Genomic DNA, 19,157 nt, shown 5'->3' with positions numbered 1-19,157 from the left:
ATAAATTGAACTTGAAGACTTCATTGAGAGGCCCGTGTGTGCAGAGCTCTGCCTCTTTAGATGAAAGTCACCAGTTGTTTTTTTTCTGCGACTCTGTGACAGTTGAAAAGGTCAAGCTTCTGGTTTTCAGCCCTGTAAAGTGTGAGGAGGGATGGAGGCGACCCTGACGCTGTGTGAGGCTGCCAACGAGAGCAGGTGACAAGAGCGTAGGTGTGAGGACTGCACTGGTTCACCTGTCCCTCTGTCTGTCTGTCAAATACACAGAGACCCGGCCCCGGTATGTTAGTATGAGTCTGCCAGGTCAGAACCTGCAAACATTTTGGATGGACATTGATGGTCCACATGTAACAAGCTCGTAGGTCGGCAGGACGAGCTGGCAGGGGGTCTTAACCTTCTGTAAATGATGGCGATGGAAGCCTGGAACAGTGTTGGCAGTTAAGCACGAATCTGGAGTGAGTCACTGAAGATTTCTTTCAAAACCAGGGCTAACTTGTGTTGAAATTTATACACTTCTACTGGACTCCCATCTGGGCCCTTGCATCTGTCACTTTACAAGGGTGCCACAGCAGTGGCCAGTTAAGTTCTATTTCCAAGGTTCTCCAGCTTTTGAACCACATCAAGGTGAACTAAAGGAATTTCCAGTGAGTTACAAAATGTATCAAGAGAGAGGTGAGATCTGGGGCCGGATTCAATAAACCTCCTTAAGGAACTGTACCCAGCACCTGTAGAGGTGAGGAGTAACGCCGCAGCCTGGTCTGGTTCTGACTGTGAAGAGAGGCATTCTCTCCACACATCTGGGGTTGGCGAGCTTACTTCATGTAACTCATGAAGTAGATTCCATCTGATTTCAGGGTCCAGAGCGTTAAGCTGCTGACTTTGGAACTCCCTCCATCTTTTTAGACAGGCGTATTCACTGAGAGCTGACGACTCACCTGGCCAAAAAATGTGACCGGTGAACAAATGACTAAAGTTCTTCAATCAACAGCCTGTAGTTGAGAACATAACCCACAGAGGAACGGAACCAGTAGTGGGACTGACGAGGGAAGTGCTCTGTTTTATTGGTGTTGTACAGTGAAAGATGAACTGCCGTAAAGACAGTTTTTTTAATTTGAAAATTAACTGGATGCTTTATTAGGGCCTGAGCCAGTCCCTGGCGAAGACCCTATTATGTTTCGAAGTCACACTCACCACTTCATAAGTTAATTTGACCCCCTAAACATGCTCGAAAACTCACCAAATTTGGTAAGCACATTGGGTGCGGTGAAAAATTCGATAATTAAAAAAAAAAGAGGCACTCTACTCAATAGCGCCACCTACATACACAAGAAACCACGCCACAGCCTGTAGGAATGTCCTACAGACATGGGACCAACACCATTGAACTCGTCTCATCAAGACGGATAAATCATACACTCACAGCCCTGACCTAACTGTAACAGGATGTCCACAATTTGGACACGAATGTCTAATTTTGGACAGGGTGACAGGGACAGGGGCACAGGGACAATTTTGCGCCCCGAACAAAATCTATCTCCTCCTAAACCGTAAATGCCAGGGCTTCCAAACTTTCACACATTACTCTCCCAACTGTGCTGATTAAAAATTGTTCAAGGTTAATATACTACGCGCTCGGTTTGGATTTTATGAGCCGTCAAAGTGGGGGAGACACTTTTCGCCTTACAATGGAAGTCTATGGGGAGACATGTCCTCTCAGGGTACATACTCTCAAACAAATACTTCTCACATCTACACCATACAACCCACAGCTTTTAAAAACACACCACTGTATTCCTGACAAAAATCCCTACAACAATATGGTATTTTGTGTTACTTTTGACCAACGTATGCCGATTTATTCAGCTTTTACACACTACATTTCTCTGAATCCTCCACTCTCTCCACTCCAGCACAGATCAGACACAGTGCAGCGGGGGAGGGGTTCTTAAAGGGCCAGCTCTCAGCTCTGCTCTCAGCTCTGACACAGATCAGAGACAGAGCAGTGGGGGAGGGGTTCTTAAAGGGCCAGCTCTCAGCTCTGCTCTCACTCTAGCACAGATCAGAGACAGAGCAGTGGGGGAGGGGTTCTTAAAGGGCCAGCTCTCAGCTCTGCTCTCACTCTAGCACAGATCAAAGACAGAGCAGTGGGGAGGGGTTCTTAAAGGGCCAGCTCTCAGCTCTGCTCTCACTCTAGCACAGATCAAAGACAGAGCAGTGGGGGAGGGGTTCTTAAAGGGCCAGCTCTCAGCTCTGCTCTCACTCTAGCACAGATCAGAGACAGAGCAGTGGGGGAGGGGTTCTTAAAGGGCCAGCTCTCAGCTCTGCTCTCACTCTAGCACAGATCAAAGACAGAGCAGTGGGGGAGGGGTTCTTAAAGGGCCAGCTCTCAGCTCTGCTCTCACTCTAGCACAGATCAGAGACAGAGCAGTGGGGGAGGGGTTCTTAAAGGGCCAGCTCTCAGCTCTGCTCTCACTCTAGCACAGATCAGAGACAGAGCAGTGGGGGAGGGGTTCTTAAAGGGCCAGCTCTCAGCTCTGCTCTCACTCTAGCACAGATCAAAGACAGAGCAGTGGGGAGGGGTTCTTAAAGGGCCAGCTCTCAGCTCTGCTCTCACTCTAGCACAGATCAAAGACAGAGCAGTGGGGGAGGGGTTCTTAAAGGGCCAGCTCTCAGCTCTGCTCTCACTCTAGCACAGATCAGAGACAGAGCAGTGGGGAAGGGGTTCTTAAAGGGCCAGCTCTCAGCTCTGCTCTCACTCTAGCACAGATCAAAGACAGAGCAGTGGGGGAGGGGTTCTTAAAGGGCCAGCTCTCAGCTCTGCTCTCACTCTAGCACAGATCAGAGACAGAGCAGTGGGGGAGGGGTTCTTAAAGGGCCAGCTCTCAGCTCTGCTCTCACTCTAGCACAGATCAAAGACAGAGCAGTGGGGAGGGGTTCTTAAAGGGCCAGCTCTCAGCTCTGCTCTCACTCTAGCACAGATCAAAGACAGAGCAGTGGGGGAGGGGTTCTCAAAGGGCCAGCTCTCAGCTCTGCTCTCACTCTAGCACAGATCAGAGACAGAGCAGTGGGGGAGGGGTTCTTAAAGGGCCAGTTCTCAGCTCTGCTCTCACTCTAGCACAGATCAAAGACAGAGCAGTGGGGGAGGGGTTCTCAAAGGGCCAGCTCTCAGCTCTGCTCTCACTCTAGCACAGATCAGAGACAGAGCAGTGGGGGAGGGGTTCTTAAAGGGCCAGTTCTCAGCTCTGCTCTCACTCTAGCACAGATCAAAGACAGAGCAGTGGGGGAGGGGTTCTTAAAGGGCCAGCTCTCAGCTCTGCTCTCACTCTAGCACAGATCAAAGACAGAGCAGTGGGGGAGGGGTTCTTAAAGGGCCAGCTCTCAGCTCTGCTCTCACTCTAGCACAGATCAAAGACAGAGCAGTGGGGAGGGGTTCTTAAAGGGCCAGCTCTCAGCTCTGCTCTCACTCTAGCACAGATCAAAGACAGAGCAGTGGGGGAGGGGTTCTTAAAGGGCCAGCTCTCAGCTCTGCTCTCCACTCTAGCACAGATCAGAGACAGAGCAGTGGGGGAGGGGTTCTTAAAGGGCCAGCTCTCAGCTCTGCTCTCCACTCTAGCACAGATCAGAGACAGAGCAGTGGGGGAGGGGTTCTTAAAGGGCCAGCTCTCAGCTCTGCTCTCAGCTCTGCTCTCAACTCTGCAGTCACACTGTGCAGCGCACTGAGGCTCGTATCTGCTAAACTACAAGGCCTAGGGATTTGCCGATTACACCGTTGGATTCAGGCCGGTGGGGCCTCAGGCCTTAACAACGCTGCTTGCAGCTTTAATTTTGTTTCTGTACTTGACCTCCTGTCCCACACGATCTGCTCTGTGCTGATTGTTGAATTGAGGGCCTTCACAGCTGCAGCAGATGTCTGCGGATGGTCAGAACTGTAACGGAGAAGACTCAGCCGCTGGATCCCTGGGTGAGATGTACAGGCTTTCTGATGCAGTGATGATGATGATGATGATGATGATGATGATGATGATGATGATGATGATGATGTGTCCCTAATTGGGCTGCTGCTGGTAAATGAGCTCATTAAAGTTCATTAGCTGTCTGACTACTGTCACTTGTGATCTTTACCAGCATGTTACGTGACAAGAACACCAGGAACTCCTTGTCAGTCCTATGAAAAATGCAGTTTTTCTCCTCAGGTTGAAGGATCCTCAGGCGGTGTATTTAGGAATCATTGCTTCGCCACATCTGGACCACCTGGCGCTGTGTGTGTCAGCAGGAAACTCTTCGTCATCCAAATTAATGCTGCTTCATGTCCTCCTGGTTTTAGCTCATACACTAACATGCTGACAGCTGCTGCTTCTCCCAGGTGTGTGTATTTTTGTGTTTGTTTGTGTGTGTGTGTGTGGGGGGGGGTTGACCTCAGACCAGTGAGAACTCCTCTGCCACATTCCTGGTTACTCTGGCCTCCCCCATGTCTATCAAAGCATCCCGTGAACTCTTGTTTGCCCTCCATAAGCGTTTTCCTCTGTAGCTCTTTATGATTCCTGTTTTCGCGTTTTAACGTGATCCATTTGCTGATGTTGGTGTATATTTCTTTAGCCGTGTCACTGCGTACTGATCCATGCACAGGATGTCTGTAATGTGTTTCTTGATGACCCCGATGAAGGACATGAGCCGAAACGTTTTGATCTAACAAGTTTAGATTAACTACAAGTGTTGTTGGAGCTTTCGAAATGGAACGAGAAACTCATTTTGTCTCTGTGGTGACTTCTCCACAGCAACAGCTTATTGGAGGATTCAGTCAGGTTCCAGGTTCATCCTAGCACAGAAACAGAACTAGTCAAAGGTACCAGTGACCTCCTACTGGTACCAGATGAGGGACTGGTCTCTGTGCTGGTCTGATTAGATCTCAGTGCAGCTTTGATACCATTGACCACCATATCCTTCTACAGAGACTGGAACCTGTCACTGGTATTAAAGGAACCACACTAAACTGGTTTAGGTCACATTTACTAGGTCATCTCAGTTGGTACCACTTAATGATGGTTCCTCTGAGACCACTACAGTCAGTTCAGGTGTTCCACAAGGGTCTGTGCTTGGACCAGTCCTCTTCACCCTGTACCTGCTTCCTCTAGGTCACATGATCAGGAAACACTCCATGAATGTTCACTGCTATGCAGACGACACTCAGCTGAACTCATCAATGATCCACATGGAACAAACCAGCTGACTAAACTGGAGGCCTGTCTGAAGGACAGGAAGCATGGAGGACATGTAATTTCTGTCTCTGATGTTCTGTCTCAGGTGTTCCGTCTCTATTGTTATGTCCCTGTTCTGTCAGTTGTCCATCTCACTGAGACTTGTTGGGTGTAATTTTGAGGAAAGAATGTGGTTGTAGACCTGCTCTACTATCAAAGTGTCACGACAGAACATTTGCTGTGATACAGAGCAGATGCAAGGCCTGAGGGGTCCTGCAGTGTTCTTCTGGAGACCGCCACGTGCCCAAGAACAAGCTTCCACCATCTTTCATGATACACGTGAATAACGGGGTCAAATGGGGTATTGTGGCTCTTCCACATGCATCGGAAAACAAAGGAGGAGGAAGACGAGTAAGTGGAATGTGGAGGGAGACATGGAGACTGAGGAAGGAGCGAGCAGCCCACGTAAATGACACCGAAATGGATTTCTCTCTGTCTCCTCCTCTCTCCCTCCTCCTTCAATTTCCACCTCCTGTCTCGGTTAATGTAACATCTCCTGATGCATTTCATTCAGAGGGAGCTCTTCCAGTCAGGAGATACTCTGTCACTCCCATCTACAGTAGAAAATGGCTCTCTTGCCTTCCTGGCCGCTCATCCCTCACCTCTTTTTCTACCACTTACAACTATTCATCTTTCTAACGAAATGCACTTGGGCATGGATGAAGGCCTACATTCATCAGCCGGGACATCCGGGTACGTGTCTCAGGGAGAAGAGGAGATTCATGACATCCTGCAGAGAAGAGCTGGTCGGGTCCGAGCGGCCCACCTGAGCCTGAGGTGCAGCATCAGCGTTCCCGTGACGAGGCAGAACAACCTCAGATATCACGGACCATGGTGTCAGCAGAACGGTCACGACACGTCTGCAACACCCCCATCCATCCGGCCCGATCAGATGTACTTTCAGCTCACGTCAACCTAAAAAGCCCAACCATCATCAAACAAGGGCTACTACTTTGTTGTCATGGTGACACAATTGCACCCTGCTGTGAATCCTCAGCCTGATTGAGGTGGTTGTCAGGTTCTCAGCAGTTATCGTATCAGTCCTGGCTCCAGATCTTCTGAAACACTGATGACCAAACAGAATCAGGAGTCAATGTACCAGCAAGTTCTTCTTCTATGATACAAACACGTACTGATACATGGCTAGTAAAGTTACTACGCTCATACTGCAGTAGAGTGTGCAGACTTTCAAGCAGAAAAACATTTTTTAGACCCTCAATAGTGTCTGACAGGCATGATGATTACTACTAACTCCTCCCCTGAGATGTTGCTTCCTGTCTGTAAGACGAAATTCAGGGTTTATCACAATCTGTGTTTTGAGTGTAAGAAGTCAAATTTGTGAATGAGAAGATTTCATGAGTGAGCCAAAGTTGGACCACTTTCATTATTCACTAAATGTACAGGTAGATTTCCATAAGTCACTTTAGTCTTGCGAACAAGAGACTGAGAATCAGGGCACTACAAGCACTGTCTGGGACATTTATGAAGGAAACTTCGAAAGTAAATAATGCTTCATGCAGAGGAGGTTCTTGGTCTGAGTGAGTGAGACGCTGCTCGAGCTAGTTTAGTTGTTGTTGTGTAATTTGGCTCTCTAAATACACAATTATAGACAGTAGGAGAGTCACACACACCCAGCTGAGCTTCCTCCTGCTGATAATCTGGCTGCATCAAGTGGGAAATGCACACTTACTCATCCACGTAATGAGGGCAGAGGACGTGCGGCGGTGCACTCGGCGGGCCTGTTTCCTCACGCCTGCCTATCAGCCTGTGACTTATTGATTCGATGCAGCACGGCCTCGGCCTGATTGACTGATTGTTATCCTCAGCTGCTCCAGCGACTCACTCTTGTCGCTCTGGCTGGAGCCGCTCACATTCAAATGGGATTTTGTGGGACTTCTTCTTTTGCTGCATTCCAAGGCTGTCCGGGTCTCTGGTCCAGCCAAGGACTCAAAAGAGAGCAAGAAACTGCAGTACTGCAGTACTGTAGCTGCACCTTCTGTGCTCAGGTGCAGGTGGTGGGAATCCACATGTTAGTGCTCATTCCTGTCTTGCCAATGAAATCTCTTCCTTCAGAGCTCACAGAAGTGCCCAAGCATCCAAGAGATAGGGACGGGTTTACCTGTGATGCGGCGAGAATGTCCAACCTCCAGAAGAGGTCGCGGTGCTGCTGTGGCATCAGGATTCATTTCCCTTCTCCACCAACACACATCACTTTCAATGTCAGTTCGCCCAGCATACTGACGGAAGTTAAACTGGGATGCACAGACAACAGATGGAGGGCTCATCCGATCACCAGCGAGGTATTTTGTGACTCTTCCTAACAGTTTCTATGGCAACGTCTCAGAGGGTCCTGTGAAGCAAACATCAGGTTAATTACATTCCGGATGCTAACCAGGACAATGCAGATGTTAGACTGGCCGCCAGTGTTGGTGGCCTCACATTAGAACTGCACTGGAGATGTGTGTTAGTGGGTGTTAGGGGGTGTTAGTGGGTGTTAGGGGGTGTTAGTGGGTGTTAGAGGGTGTTAGTTGGTGTTAGGGGGTGTTAGTGGGTGTTAGGGGGTGTTAGAGGGTGTTAGTGGGTGTTAGGGGGTGTTAGTGGGTGTTAGGGGGTGTTAGTGGGTGTTAGAGGGTGTTAGTTGGTGTTAGGGGGTGTTAGTGGGTGTTAGGGGGTGTTAGTGGGTGTTAGGGGGTGTTAGAGGGTGTTAGTGGGTGTTAGAGGGAGTTAGTGGGAGCTAGAGGGTGTTAGAGGATGTTAGAGGGTGTTAGGGGGTGTTAGAGGGTGTTAGTGGGTGTTAGAGGGTGTTAGAGGGTGTTAGGGGGTGTTAGTTGGTGTTAGTGGGTGTTAGAGGGTTAGAGGGTGTTAGTGGGTGTTAGAGGGTGTTAGAGGGTGTTAGAGGGTGTTAGGGGGTGTTAGAGGGTGTTAGTGGGTGTTAGAGGGAGTTAGTGGGTGTTAGAGGGTGTTAGAGGATGTTAGAGGGTGTTAGGGGGTGTTAGAGGGTGTTAGTGGGTGTTAGAGGGAGTTAGTGGATGTTAGAGGGTGTTAGGGGGTGTTAGTTGGTGTTAGTGGGTGTTAGTGGGTGTTAGAGGGTGTTAGGGGGTGTTAGAGGGTGTTAGAGGGTGTTAGTGGGTGTTAGAGGGTGTTAGAGGGTGTTAGAGGGTGTTAGGGGGTGTTAGAGGGTGTTAGTGGGTGTTAGGGGGTGTTAGAGGGTGTTAGTGGTTGTTAGGGGGAGTTAGAGGATGTTAGAGGGTGTTAGGGGGTGTTAGAGGGTGTTAGTGGGTGTTAGAGGGAGTTAGTGGGTGTTAGAGGGTGTTAGAGGATGTTAGAGGGTGTTAGGGGGTGTTAGAGGGTGTTAGTGGGTGTTAGAGGGAGTTAGTGGGTGTTAGAGGGAGTTAGTGGGTGTTAGAGGGTGTTAGTTGGTGTTAGTGGGTTTTAGGGGGTGTTAGTGGGTGTTAGTGGGTGTTAGTGGGTGTTAGGGGGTGTTAGTTGGTGTTAGGGGGTGTTAGAGGGTGTTAGTGGGTGTTAGGGGGTGTTAGTGGGTTTTAGTGGGTGTTAGTGGTTGTTAGGGGGTGTTAGAGGGTGTTAGTTGGTGTTAGTGGGTTTTAGGGGGTGTTAGTGGGTGTTAGGGGGTGTTAGTGGGTTTTAGGGGGTGTTAGGGGGTGTTAGGGGGTGTTAGTGGGTGTTAGTGGGTGTTAGAGGGTGTTAGTTGGTGTTAGTGGGTTTTAGGGGGTGTTAGTGGGTGTTAGGGGGTGTTAGTGGGTGTTAGTGGGTGTTAGTGGTTGTTAGGGGGTGTTAGAGGGTGTTAGTGGTTGTTAGAGGGTGTTAGAGGATGTTAGAGGGTGTTAGTGGGTGTTAGAGGGTGATAGTGGGTGTTAGTGGGTGTTAGAGGGTGTTAGTTGGTGTTAGTGGGTTTTAGGGGGTGTTAGTGCGTGTTAGGGGGTGTTAGTGGGTGTTAGTGGGTGTTAGTGGTTGTTAGGGGGTGTTAGTTGGTGTTAGTGGGTTTTAGGGGGTGTTAGTGCGTGTTAGTGGTTGTTAGGGGGTGTTAGAGGGTGTTAGTGGTTGTTAGAGGGTGTTAGAGGATGTTAGAGGGTGTTAGGGGGTGTTAGAGGGTGTTAGTGGGTGTTAGAGGGTGTTAGTGGGTGTTAGTGGGTGTTAGAGGGTGTTAGTTGGTGTTAGTGGGTTTTAGGGGGTGTTAGTGCGTGTTAGTGGTTGTTAGGGGGTGTTAGAGGGTGTTAGTGGTTGTTAGAGGGTGTTAGAGGATGTTAGAGGGTGTTAGGGGGTGTTAGAGGGTGTTAGTGGGTGTTAGAGGGAGTTAGTGGGTGTTAGAGGGTGTTAGTGGGTGTTAAAGGGTGTTAGTGGGTGTTAGTGGGTGTTAGTGGGTGTTAAAGGGTGTTAGTGGGTGTGAGTGTGTGTGAGTGGGTGTTAGAGGGTGTTAGAGGGTGTTAGTGGGTGTTAGTGGTTGTTAGGGGGTGTTAGAGGGTGTTAGTTGGTGTTAGTGGGTTTTAGGGGGTGTTAGTGGGTGTTAGGGGGTGTTAGTGGGTTTTAGGGGGTGTTAGGGGGTGTTAGGGGGTGTTAGTGGGTGTTAGTGGGTGTTAGAGGGTGTTAGTTGGTGTTAGTGGGTTTTAGGGGGTGTTAGTGGGTGTTAGGGGGTGTTAGTGGATGTAAGTGGGTGTTAGTGGTTGTTAGGGGGTGTTAGAGGGTGTTAGAGGGTGTTAGAGGGTGTTAGAGGGTGTTAGAGGATGTTAGAGGGTGTTAGTGGGTGTTAGAGGGTGTTAGTGGGTGTTAGTGGGTGTTAGCAGGTGTTAGTTGGTGTTAGTGGGTTTTAGGGGGTGTTAGTGCGTGTTAGGGGGTGTTAGTGGGTGTTAGTGGGTGTTAGTGGTTGTTAGGGGGTGTTAGAGGGTGTTAGTGGTTGTTAGAGGGTGTTAGAGGATGTTAGAGGGTGTTAGTGGGTGTTAGAGGGTGTTAGTGGGTGTTAGTGGGTGTTAGAGGGTGTTAGTTGGTGTTAGTGGGTTTTAGGGGGTGTTAGTGCGTGTTAGGGGGTGTTAGTGGGTGTTTGTGGGTGTTAGTGGTTGTTAGGGGGTGTTAGTTGGTGTTAGAGGATGTTAGTGGGTGTTAGTGGTTGTTAGGGGGTGTTAGGGGGTGTTAGAGGGTGTTAGTGGTTGTTAGAGGGTGTTAGAGGATGTTAGAGGGTGTTAGGGGGTGTTAGAGGGTGTTAGTGGGTGTTAGAGGGTGTTAGTGGGTGTTAGTGGGTGTTAGAGGGTGTTAGTTGGTGTTAGTGGGTTTTAGGGGGTGTTAGTGCGTGTTAGTGGTTGTTAGGGGGTGTTAGAGGGTGTTAGTGGTTGTTAGAGGGTGTTAGAGGATGTTAGAGGGTGTTAGGGGGTGTTAGAGGGTGTTAGTGGTTGTTAGAGGGAGTTAGTGGGTGTTAGAGGGTGTTAGTGGGTGTTAAAGGGTGTTAGTGGGTGTTAGTGGGTGTTAGTGGGTGTTAAAGGGTGTTAGTGGGTGTGAGTGGGTGTGAGTGGGTGTTAGAGGGTGTTAGAGGGTGTTAGTGGGTGTTAGTGGTTGTTAGGGGGTGTTAGAGGGTGTTAGTTGGTGTTAGTGGGTTTTAGGGGGTGTTAGTGGGTGTTAGGGGGTGTTAGTGGGTGTTAGTGGGTGTTAGAGGGTGTTAGTTGGTGTTAGTGGGTTTTAGGGGGTGTTAGTGGGTGTTAGGGGGTGTTAGTGGGTGTTAGTGGGTGTTAGTGGTTGTTAGGGGGTGTTAGAGGGTGTTAGTGGTTGTTAGAGGGTGTTAGAGGATGTTAGAGGGTGTTAGTGGGTGTTAGAGGGTGTTAGTGGGTGTTAGTGGGTGTTAGAGGGTGTTAGTTGGTGTTAGTGGGTTTTAGGGGGTGTTAGTGCGTGTTAGGGGGTGTTAGTGGGTGTTAGTGGGTGTTAGTGGTTGTTAGGGGGTGTTAGAGGGTGTTAGTGGGTGTTAGAGGGTGTTAGAGGATGTTAGAGGGTGTTAGGGGGTGTTAGAGGGTGTTAGTGGGTGTTAGAGGGAGTTAGTGGGTGTTAGAGGGTGTTAGTGGGTGTTAGTGGGTGTTAAAGGGTGTTAGTGGGTGTTAGTGGGTGTTAGTGGGTGTTAGTGGGTGTTAGAGGGTGTTAGAGGGTTAGGGGGTGTTAGAGGGTGTGAGTGGGTGTTCGTGGGTGTTAGAGGGTGTTAGCGGGTGTTAGAGGGTGTTAGAGGGTGTTAGTAGGTGTTAGAGGGTGTTAGCAGGTGTTAGAGGGTGTTAAAGGGTCTTAGCAGGTGTTAGAGGGTGTTAGCAGGTGTTAGCATGTGTTAGCAGGTGTTAGAGGATTTTAGCAGGTGTTAGCATGTGTTAGCAGGTGTTAGAGGATTTTAGCAGGTGTTAGCATGTGTTAGCAGGTGTTAGAGGGTGTTAGAGGATTTTAGGAGGTGTTAGCATGTGTTAGCAGGTGTTAGCAGGTGTTAGAGGGTGTTAGAGGATTTTAGCAGGTGTTAGCATGTGTTAGCAGGTGTTAGAGGATTTTAGCAGGTGTTAGCAGGTGTTAGAGGATTTTAGCAGGTGTTAGCAGGTGTTAGAGGATTTTAGCAGGTGTTAGCAGGTGTTAGGCAAGGCAAGGCAAGGCAATTTTATTTGTATAGCCCGTTTTCACAAACAGTTTGTCTCAAAGGGCTTCACATGGCATCATAACAACATCCTCTGCCCTTAGACCCTCGTCGACTGAGGAAAAACTCCATAGAAAAAATCTGAGAAACCTCAGGGTGAGCAACAGAGGAGGGATCCCTCACCCAGGACGGACAGACGTGCAGCAGATGTTGTTTCAGACAAGAAAACAGTTTACAATACAAAATGTGGGAAACACGGAAATGTTAATAACAGCTGAAGATGGAAGCTTCTGGAAGGGGAGGCAGGGAGAGCAAGCCAGCTTGATGGGGGACTGGATGGTAGACTGGTTCACGGTAGGGGAGGCAGGGAGAGCAAGCCAGCTTGATGGGGGACTGGATGGTAGACTGGTTCATGGAAGGGGAGGCAGGGAGAGTAAGCCAGCTTGATGGGGGACTGGATGGTAGACTGGTTCATGGAAGGGGAGGCAGGGAGAGCAAGCCAGCTTGATGGGGGACTGGATGGTAGACTGGTTCATGGAAGGGGAGGCAGGGAGAGTAAGCCAGCTTGATGGGGGACTGGATGGTAGACTGGTTCATGGGAGGGGAGGCAGGGAGAGTAAGCCAGCTTGATGGGGGACTGGATGGCAGACTGGTTCATGGAAGGGGAGCGCAGGCCGGTGTAACAGTAGGGAATAAGAGGGGGGGGGGGCGATGCAGGCGGCGGTTGGGGGTCTGGTGGATCTGTGGAAACACAGAGAGACTGCGAGACACCCAGGCCAAACTACAAAGTGCAACAAGTAGTGGTAATGACAGTTCCAAAAATGTGCAGGGAGGAGAGGAGGAGAGGAGAGGAGAGGAGAGGAGGGGAGGAGAGGAGAGGAGAGGAGGGGAGGGCTCCATGTAACCTGATGTGTCCCCCAGCAGTCTAAGCCTGTAGCAGCATAGCTATCAATGGTTCAGAGCTACCTGAACCAGTCCTAACTGAAGGCTCTGTCATAGAGGAAGGTCTTAAGCCTGGACTTAAATGTAGTTAAAGTGTCTGCCTCTCTGACCCATGGAGAGATGCTGGTTCCACAGTAGAGGAACTGGTACCTGAAGGCTCTACCTCCCAGTCTGTTTTTAGAGATACTGGGAATCACTAAAAGACCTGCATTCTGGGAGCGGAGTGCTCTGGTCGGACAGTAGGGACTAATGAGCTCTTTCAAATAGGATGGAGCTTTATCAGAGGGTGTTAGAGGGTGTTAGCAGGTGTTAGAGGATGTTAGCAGGTGTTAGCAAAAACGCAAGATAGCAAGTGAGTGCAGAAAATTTCAGACACGGTGGGAAAATGAATATTTCTTCATGGAAGTCAAGAAGAAATGTGTTTGTTTGATTTGCCATGAAAGCGTTGCAGTGATGAAAGACTATAATGTACGAAGACACTACGAAACCAAACATCAGACCTACACGTCCTACACCGGTGCTGAGCGGGAAGAGAAAGTTAAGCAGCTGGCAGCTAGCCTGCTCGCTCAACAGCAGTGCTTTCTCCGTGCTAACAAAATACAAGAAAGTGCCACATTAGCAAGCTAGAAGATAGCTGAACTCATAGCGCGGCACGGGAAACCTTTCTCAGATGGTGACTTCATAAAACAGTGCCTCGTCACAGTTGCAGAAACGATGTGCCCAGAAAAGATGCAAGAATTTAACAACGTGAGCATGTCCCGAAACACAGTTGTGCGGCGAATTGAAGATTTGTCAGCTAACATAGAACACCAAGTGTCACGTAAAGCTTGTGCTTTTGACTTTTACTCAATTGCATGTGATGAGAGCACCGATGCTACAGACACCGCACAGCTGCTGATTTTTCTGCGAGGAGTGGATGGAGGAGTGGATGTTACGGAGGAGCTGCTTGATCTGAGGAGTCTAAAGGGCACAACAACGGGAAAGGACATGTTTGGAGCTGTATCAGATGCAATTGACAAGATGGATCTTAAATGGGACAAGCTGTGCGGAGTTACAACGGATGGGGCTCCAGCTACGACAGGTGAGCGCAAAGGAGTGGCCTCACTGGTGTGCGCGAAGGTGCGGGACAGCGTGTTAAGATGCACTGTATCATCCACCAAGAAGCCCTCTGTGCCAAGACAGTCCAGCTTGATGATGTGATGAATACAGTTGTGAAAACTGTGAACATAATTCGAGCACGGGGGCTCTATCACAGAGAATTTCAAGCTTTCCTATCTGATGTTGATGCTGAATACGGGGACGTTCTTTACCATTGTGATGTGCGCTGGCTCAGCCGTGGCTCCGTGCTGCAGCGGTTTTATTCCCTGAGATCAGAAATTGATCAGTTTTTGAAAGAGAAGGACAAACCTCTCCGTGAACTAAGTGACCCTCTGTGGTTGGCAGACCTGGCATTTCTAGTTGATCTCACTGGTCATCTTAACACACCGAACAAGAGCCTGCAAGGCAAAGACCAGCTTGTGCCACAGCTGTGCGCGCACATGAAAGCATTCCGCGCGAAGCTCCGTCTCTTTGAGACACAACTGCGTAACTTCAATGTTGCGCACTTCCCCACGCTGTCCGAAATCAAGTGTGGTTTTCCAAACGCCAACCTTTCTGCAAAAAAGGAAAAATATGTGTCTGTGGTCACATCTCTTAATACAGAATTCAGTCAGCGTTTCCAAGATTTCTCTACCATCGAGAAAGAAATCAAGCTGTTCTCAACTCCCTTCCTGATGGATGCAGAAGAAGTGGAAGAGAGTCTGCAGTTGGAGCTTATCGAAATGCAATGTGATGATTCTCTGAAGAATCAGCATCAGTTGCTCTCCCTACCCGACTTCTACCAGGGCTTGGAAAAAGTCAAGTTTCCTCTGATGCGACGTCATGCAAAAAGGATGATGAGTCTGTTCGGCTCGACATACATATGTGAGCAAACGTTTTCTCTGTTAACTCTGAACAAAAGCAGATTGAGAACCAAAATGACCGACAGCCACCTCCGTGATGTCCTTCGCATCTCAACCACCAAACTCACTCCTGACCTGCCAGCCATGCTTGGGTCCAAAGCGCAGCATCACTGCTCCCACGAAGTGCAACGCTGTTCCTATTAAAGGTGAGTTAAAATATCATACAGTGTCCATGTGTTCACAAGCTCAATTACTTAATTACTTCAGACAATTTAAATTGATAACATTTTCTAACAAACTTTAGTTTGTGTCAACAACTTTAATAACTTATTAATAAAAACTCAATAACTGCATCAATATCTTATTTTCACCCTTTATACAGGGCTATGAAGAGGAGTCACCATCCTGACTAAGAAGCAATCTAAGGCTGCTGCAAATGAGCTGACAATCCTTTTGGAAACAAATAAAATAAATGAGAATTCATGAATGGAAAGTTGTGATGTAGGTTTTTTTTCCTTTAAGCATATTCAGTTATCAAGCATAGACTACCTAAATTTGATGGATTTTGTTAAATTCAATACACTGACTATACACTAGAGGTGAGGCGATAAACCTCATCTCTAGTGAGTGGCCCAGCCTTTCATATATTTTTCTGCATGTGGCCCTCCATGAAAAAAGTTTGGACACCCCTGTGTTAGAGGATTTTAGCAGGTGTTAGCAGGTGTTAGCAGGTGCTAGCGGGTGTTAGCGGGTGTTAGCGGGTGTTAGCCAGTTCTTTTGGGCTGTTGGAACAGGGCCACAAGTGGCGGAGGTTCCATGGAAACATGGTTCTTACTCCCTTCCTGTGGACCTGCTCAGCTCTCGTATCACAGCAGTCGCGGCCGTGCTTCTTCCATTTTATCTCACGCATCCAAAAGCTTTTCATCAAACTTTCCTTTTCAACAGGCTCACAAAGGAGAGAGAGAACAAAGTTACCCTGTTGTCTTCGCCCTGTTTCATCATGTAGATGTGGCGTGTGAAGTGGCGCCTCCAGCATGTGTAGGTGGCGTTGGTGGATGTGGTGGTGCGTCAGTCACTGCTCGGCACACACACACACACACACACACAAAAACACACACACACACACGCGCGCGCGCACGCACACATGCACACACACACACATCAGGGCTGGTGCTTCTCACAGTCGTGAGCAGGCTTCCTCGTCTCCTCTCATCTGCACTTTGTGAAGGTTACTTACACCTACGCAGCTGCTAAACTTAATATCCCTTATAAACAAAGTTAATTAGTGGGAAGTGATGTTTGCAGGGCTTAACTGCGAGCTGCGCTGGGGGCGGGGGGGGGTCGTCAGGTGAACAGCTGCTGATAATCACCTTACGTTTTCTTACCAGTAAAAGGCTTGTTTTCAGTGTTGCTGTGGCAGCTAATCACAACTCCTCGGGTGACAGTGCGTGACAAAAGTTGGTGATGGATGGGAGCTTCGTTGTCAGGCGCCGAGGCAGCGGCGAGCAGCGGCGAGGTGAGCCGTCTATTTATACTGCAGCTCCAGATCATCATTAAAAGTAGTAGGAAACTTGTCAAGTCTTGTTAACTCTCCGGACTTTGTTGGTATTAACTGTAAAGCTGTAAAGCTTCAGATAACAGCTCACACAGCACCATGCCTGGATGTCCACCAACACAGAGGTTCTCAACCTGGGCCTGGGGTACCTTCTGGGGTCCTTGAAGGTGCCCCAGGGGATCCTTTTGTATCTAGATACTAGTAGTGTCTGAAGCACTGATTTCACAGCCATGTTTTATATTCATAAATTCCTCATGATTTGCTCAAGTATATGGACTATTTCTTGCATTTTTTTTATTTAACCTTTATTTAACCAGAGAAGAACCCCTTGAGATCAGGATCTCTTTCTCAGGGGTGCCCTGGCCAAGAGGTCAGCAGCTCATGTCATAGGAACACTTTTAGGAAGTGACACTGTAAATTAACAACAGCATTTTCAGTAAAATGTGCGAGAGCTGTAACACAAGAATAAAACAACAATTTAAGATTTTAAAAACACAAGCGCTGTTCATTGGTCTCAGGCTGGCCGTCCCTCAGGAAAGAACGGAGTTCAGTTCAGGCTGTAGCGTCTCCCATGCCGAGGGGGCACCAAACCCGAACGCTCTTTTTCCAAATTCAGTTCTTACACATGGAACAGTTACAACAAGCATAGTACAAGAACTGAAGGCAGAGCAGCTGCTTGTTCTATGGAATAAAGCACATAAAGGCTGAATCGCTCAAAAAAGAGCCTTATAAATGAGGGTCAGCCTATGTGCGTATCTGGGGGGGCTCAGAGAAGGCGAGTTCCATCTCATGTACCTTTCACAGTGGAGGTGAGACAAGGACTGCCAGTGACAAATCTCAGAGCCCAATGAAACATAGCATCCAAGGCCTTGAGAGCACTCCGCTCCCAGAATGCAGGTCTTTTAGTGATTCCCAGTATCTCTAAAAACAGACTGGGAGGTAGAGCCTTCAGGTACCAGTTCCTCTACTGTGGAACCAGCATCTCTCCATGGGTCAGAGAGGCAGACACTTTAACTACGTTTAAGTCCAGGCTTAAGATCTTCCTTTATGACAGAGCCTTCAGTCAGGACTGGTTCAGGTAGCAATGAACCATTTTATATCATTACTTGTTGCACTTTGTAGTTTGGCCTTGGTGTCTCTCAGTCTCTCTGTGTTTCCTCAGATCCACCAGAGCTCCAACAGCCACCTGCATTGCCCCCCCACCCCCCCCCCTCTTATTCCCTACTGTTAAACAGGCCTGCGCTCCCCTCCCATGAACCAGTCTGCCATCCAGTCCCCCATCAAGCTGGCTTGCTCTCCCTGCCTCCCCTTCCATGAACCAGTCTACCATCCAGTCCCCCATAAAGCTGGCTCGCTCTCCCTGCCTCCCCTTCCATGAACCAGTCTACCATCCAGTCCCCCATCAAGCTGGCTTGCTCTCCCTGCCTCCCCTTCCAGAAGCTTCCTTCTTCAACTGTTATTAACATTTCCATGTTTCCTACATTCTGTGTTATAAACTGTTTTCTTCTCTGTACCAACATCTCCTGTCCGTCTGTCCCTCCTGGTGAGGGATCCTCCTCCCCTCCTCACCCTGAGGTTTCTCCCATTTTTCCCTGTTAAAGGTTTTCTATGGAGTTTCTCCTCAGTCGATGTGAGGCTCTGAGGGCAGAGGATGTTGTTATGATGCCATGAAGCCTGGAGACAAACTGGTGGGGAAAACGGGCTACAAAGAAAACTGCCTTGCCTTGCCCTTGAAACACTTAGATGATGCACTCACACAAAGCACATCCCCATAGTCCAGAAGCAGGTTGTATTCCTGACGAGAACCCAAGCTTCACCCGAAGTTTAGTGACCTGAATATTAACATGGACTTTAAAGAAAAGCTCCTGATCTCAGATAAAACCCACGTATTTGTGATTTAAATCCTGCTCTATAGGTTTTCCTTAAGAGGTTACAACATTTGTAATGTTCTCTGGTTGCACCTTTGTATGAGGGAGAACCATGAGCCGGGGTTTATCTGTGTTTAAAACAAATTTAAGATCAAATAAACAAGACTGGATGACATTCAAATGCAGCGCAGCCGTAACGGTGCTGTGCTGTTTTCGAAGGCCAGATAGGAGTGGAGATAAAATACCGCGTGATTCCAAATGTTGGCAGGCTCTTTTCTCCTGCAGCCGAGATGGATGACTGTCGTTTGACAAGAATCATACTAATCACTCCGACTCGAGCTCTCTGGAGAACAACCTCCGCTTTTTATATTCCTCATCACTCGACAAGGCAAACGACAAACTCGACAGTGACCCCTGGTGAGTTCCCAGTGGTAACTACAACAAACTGAAAATCACAGTGCAGAGCACTGTGACTGTTATGGATTCCATTGCTCCAATTAAGACCAAAGTTATATCTGGCAGAAAAAAGTCACCATGGAGGAACGCCATTCTGGTGAAAGCTCAAAAAAGAAAGTGTAGGAAGGCTGAACGCAGAGGGCGTGAAAACAAACTCCAGGTCTACGATGACATTTATAAAGAGAGTCTTCACATTTATAACCAAGAATTGAAAAAGGCAAGACAGTCTTTTTTCTCTGAGATGATCAAAAATAACACCAACGATGCCCGCACCTTATTCACTGTTGTCGACAGACTGACAAACCCTTCGGCATCTATTCCTGCTGAACTGCTGTCCAACAAGTCATGCAGTGACTTTGCAGCCTTTTTTACAGATAAAATTCAGAAGATAAGACAAACAATATGTGGCTCCTCCAAAAGCAACTTAGTTATGTCACCAGTTCCTCCTCAGTTTCTCAGAAATCTAGAAACATTTCAACCCGTAGACCATGCAACTCTGACAGCAACGGTTCAGAACTTAAACTCCACCACGTGCTGCCTTGA

At 48.4% G+C, this 19,157-nt stretch overlaps 1 protein-coding gene across 1 annotated transcript; it reads left to right on the top strand.

Annotated features, from left to right (window-relative positions):
* Positions 1-13,509: 13,509 nt before the first annotated feature.
* LOC147242069 (general transcription factor II-I repeat domain-containing protein 2-like) lies at positions 13,510-14,939 on the top strand. Its single transcript, XM_086191397.1, has 2 exons — positions 13,510-13,876; positions 14,239-14,939. Exons 1-2 carry the CDS (start codon positions 13,510-13,512, stop codon positions 14,937-14,939), a joined length of 1,068 nt encoding a protein of 355 aa, XP_086047523.1.
* The last annotated feature ends 4,218 nt before the right edge of the window (positions 14,940-19,157 follow it).

This window comes from Aulostomus chinensis, chromosome 21 (assembly GCF_037954235.1).
Source record: "Aulostomus chinensis isolate RoL2024-O1b breed Wild chromosome 21, RoL_Achi_v1.0, whole genome shotgun sequence".
In the NCBI taxonomy this organism is placed as follows: Eukaryota; Metazoa; Chordata; class Actinopteri; order Syngnathiformes; family Aulostomidae; genus Aulostomus; species Aulostomus chinensis.
This window is presented reverse-complemented; position numbering and strand designations above follow the sequence as displayed.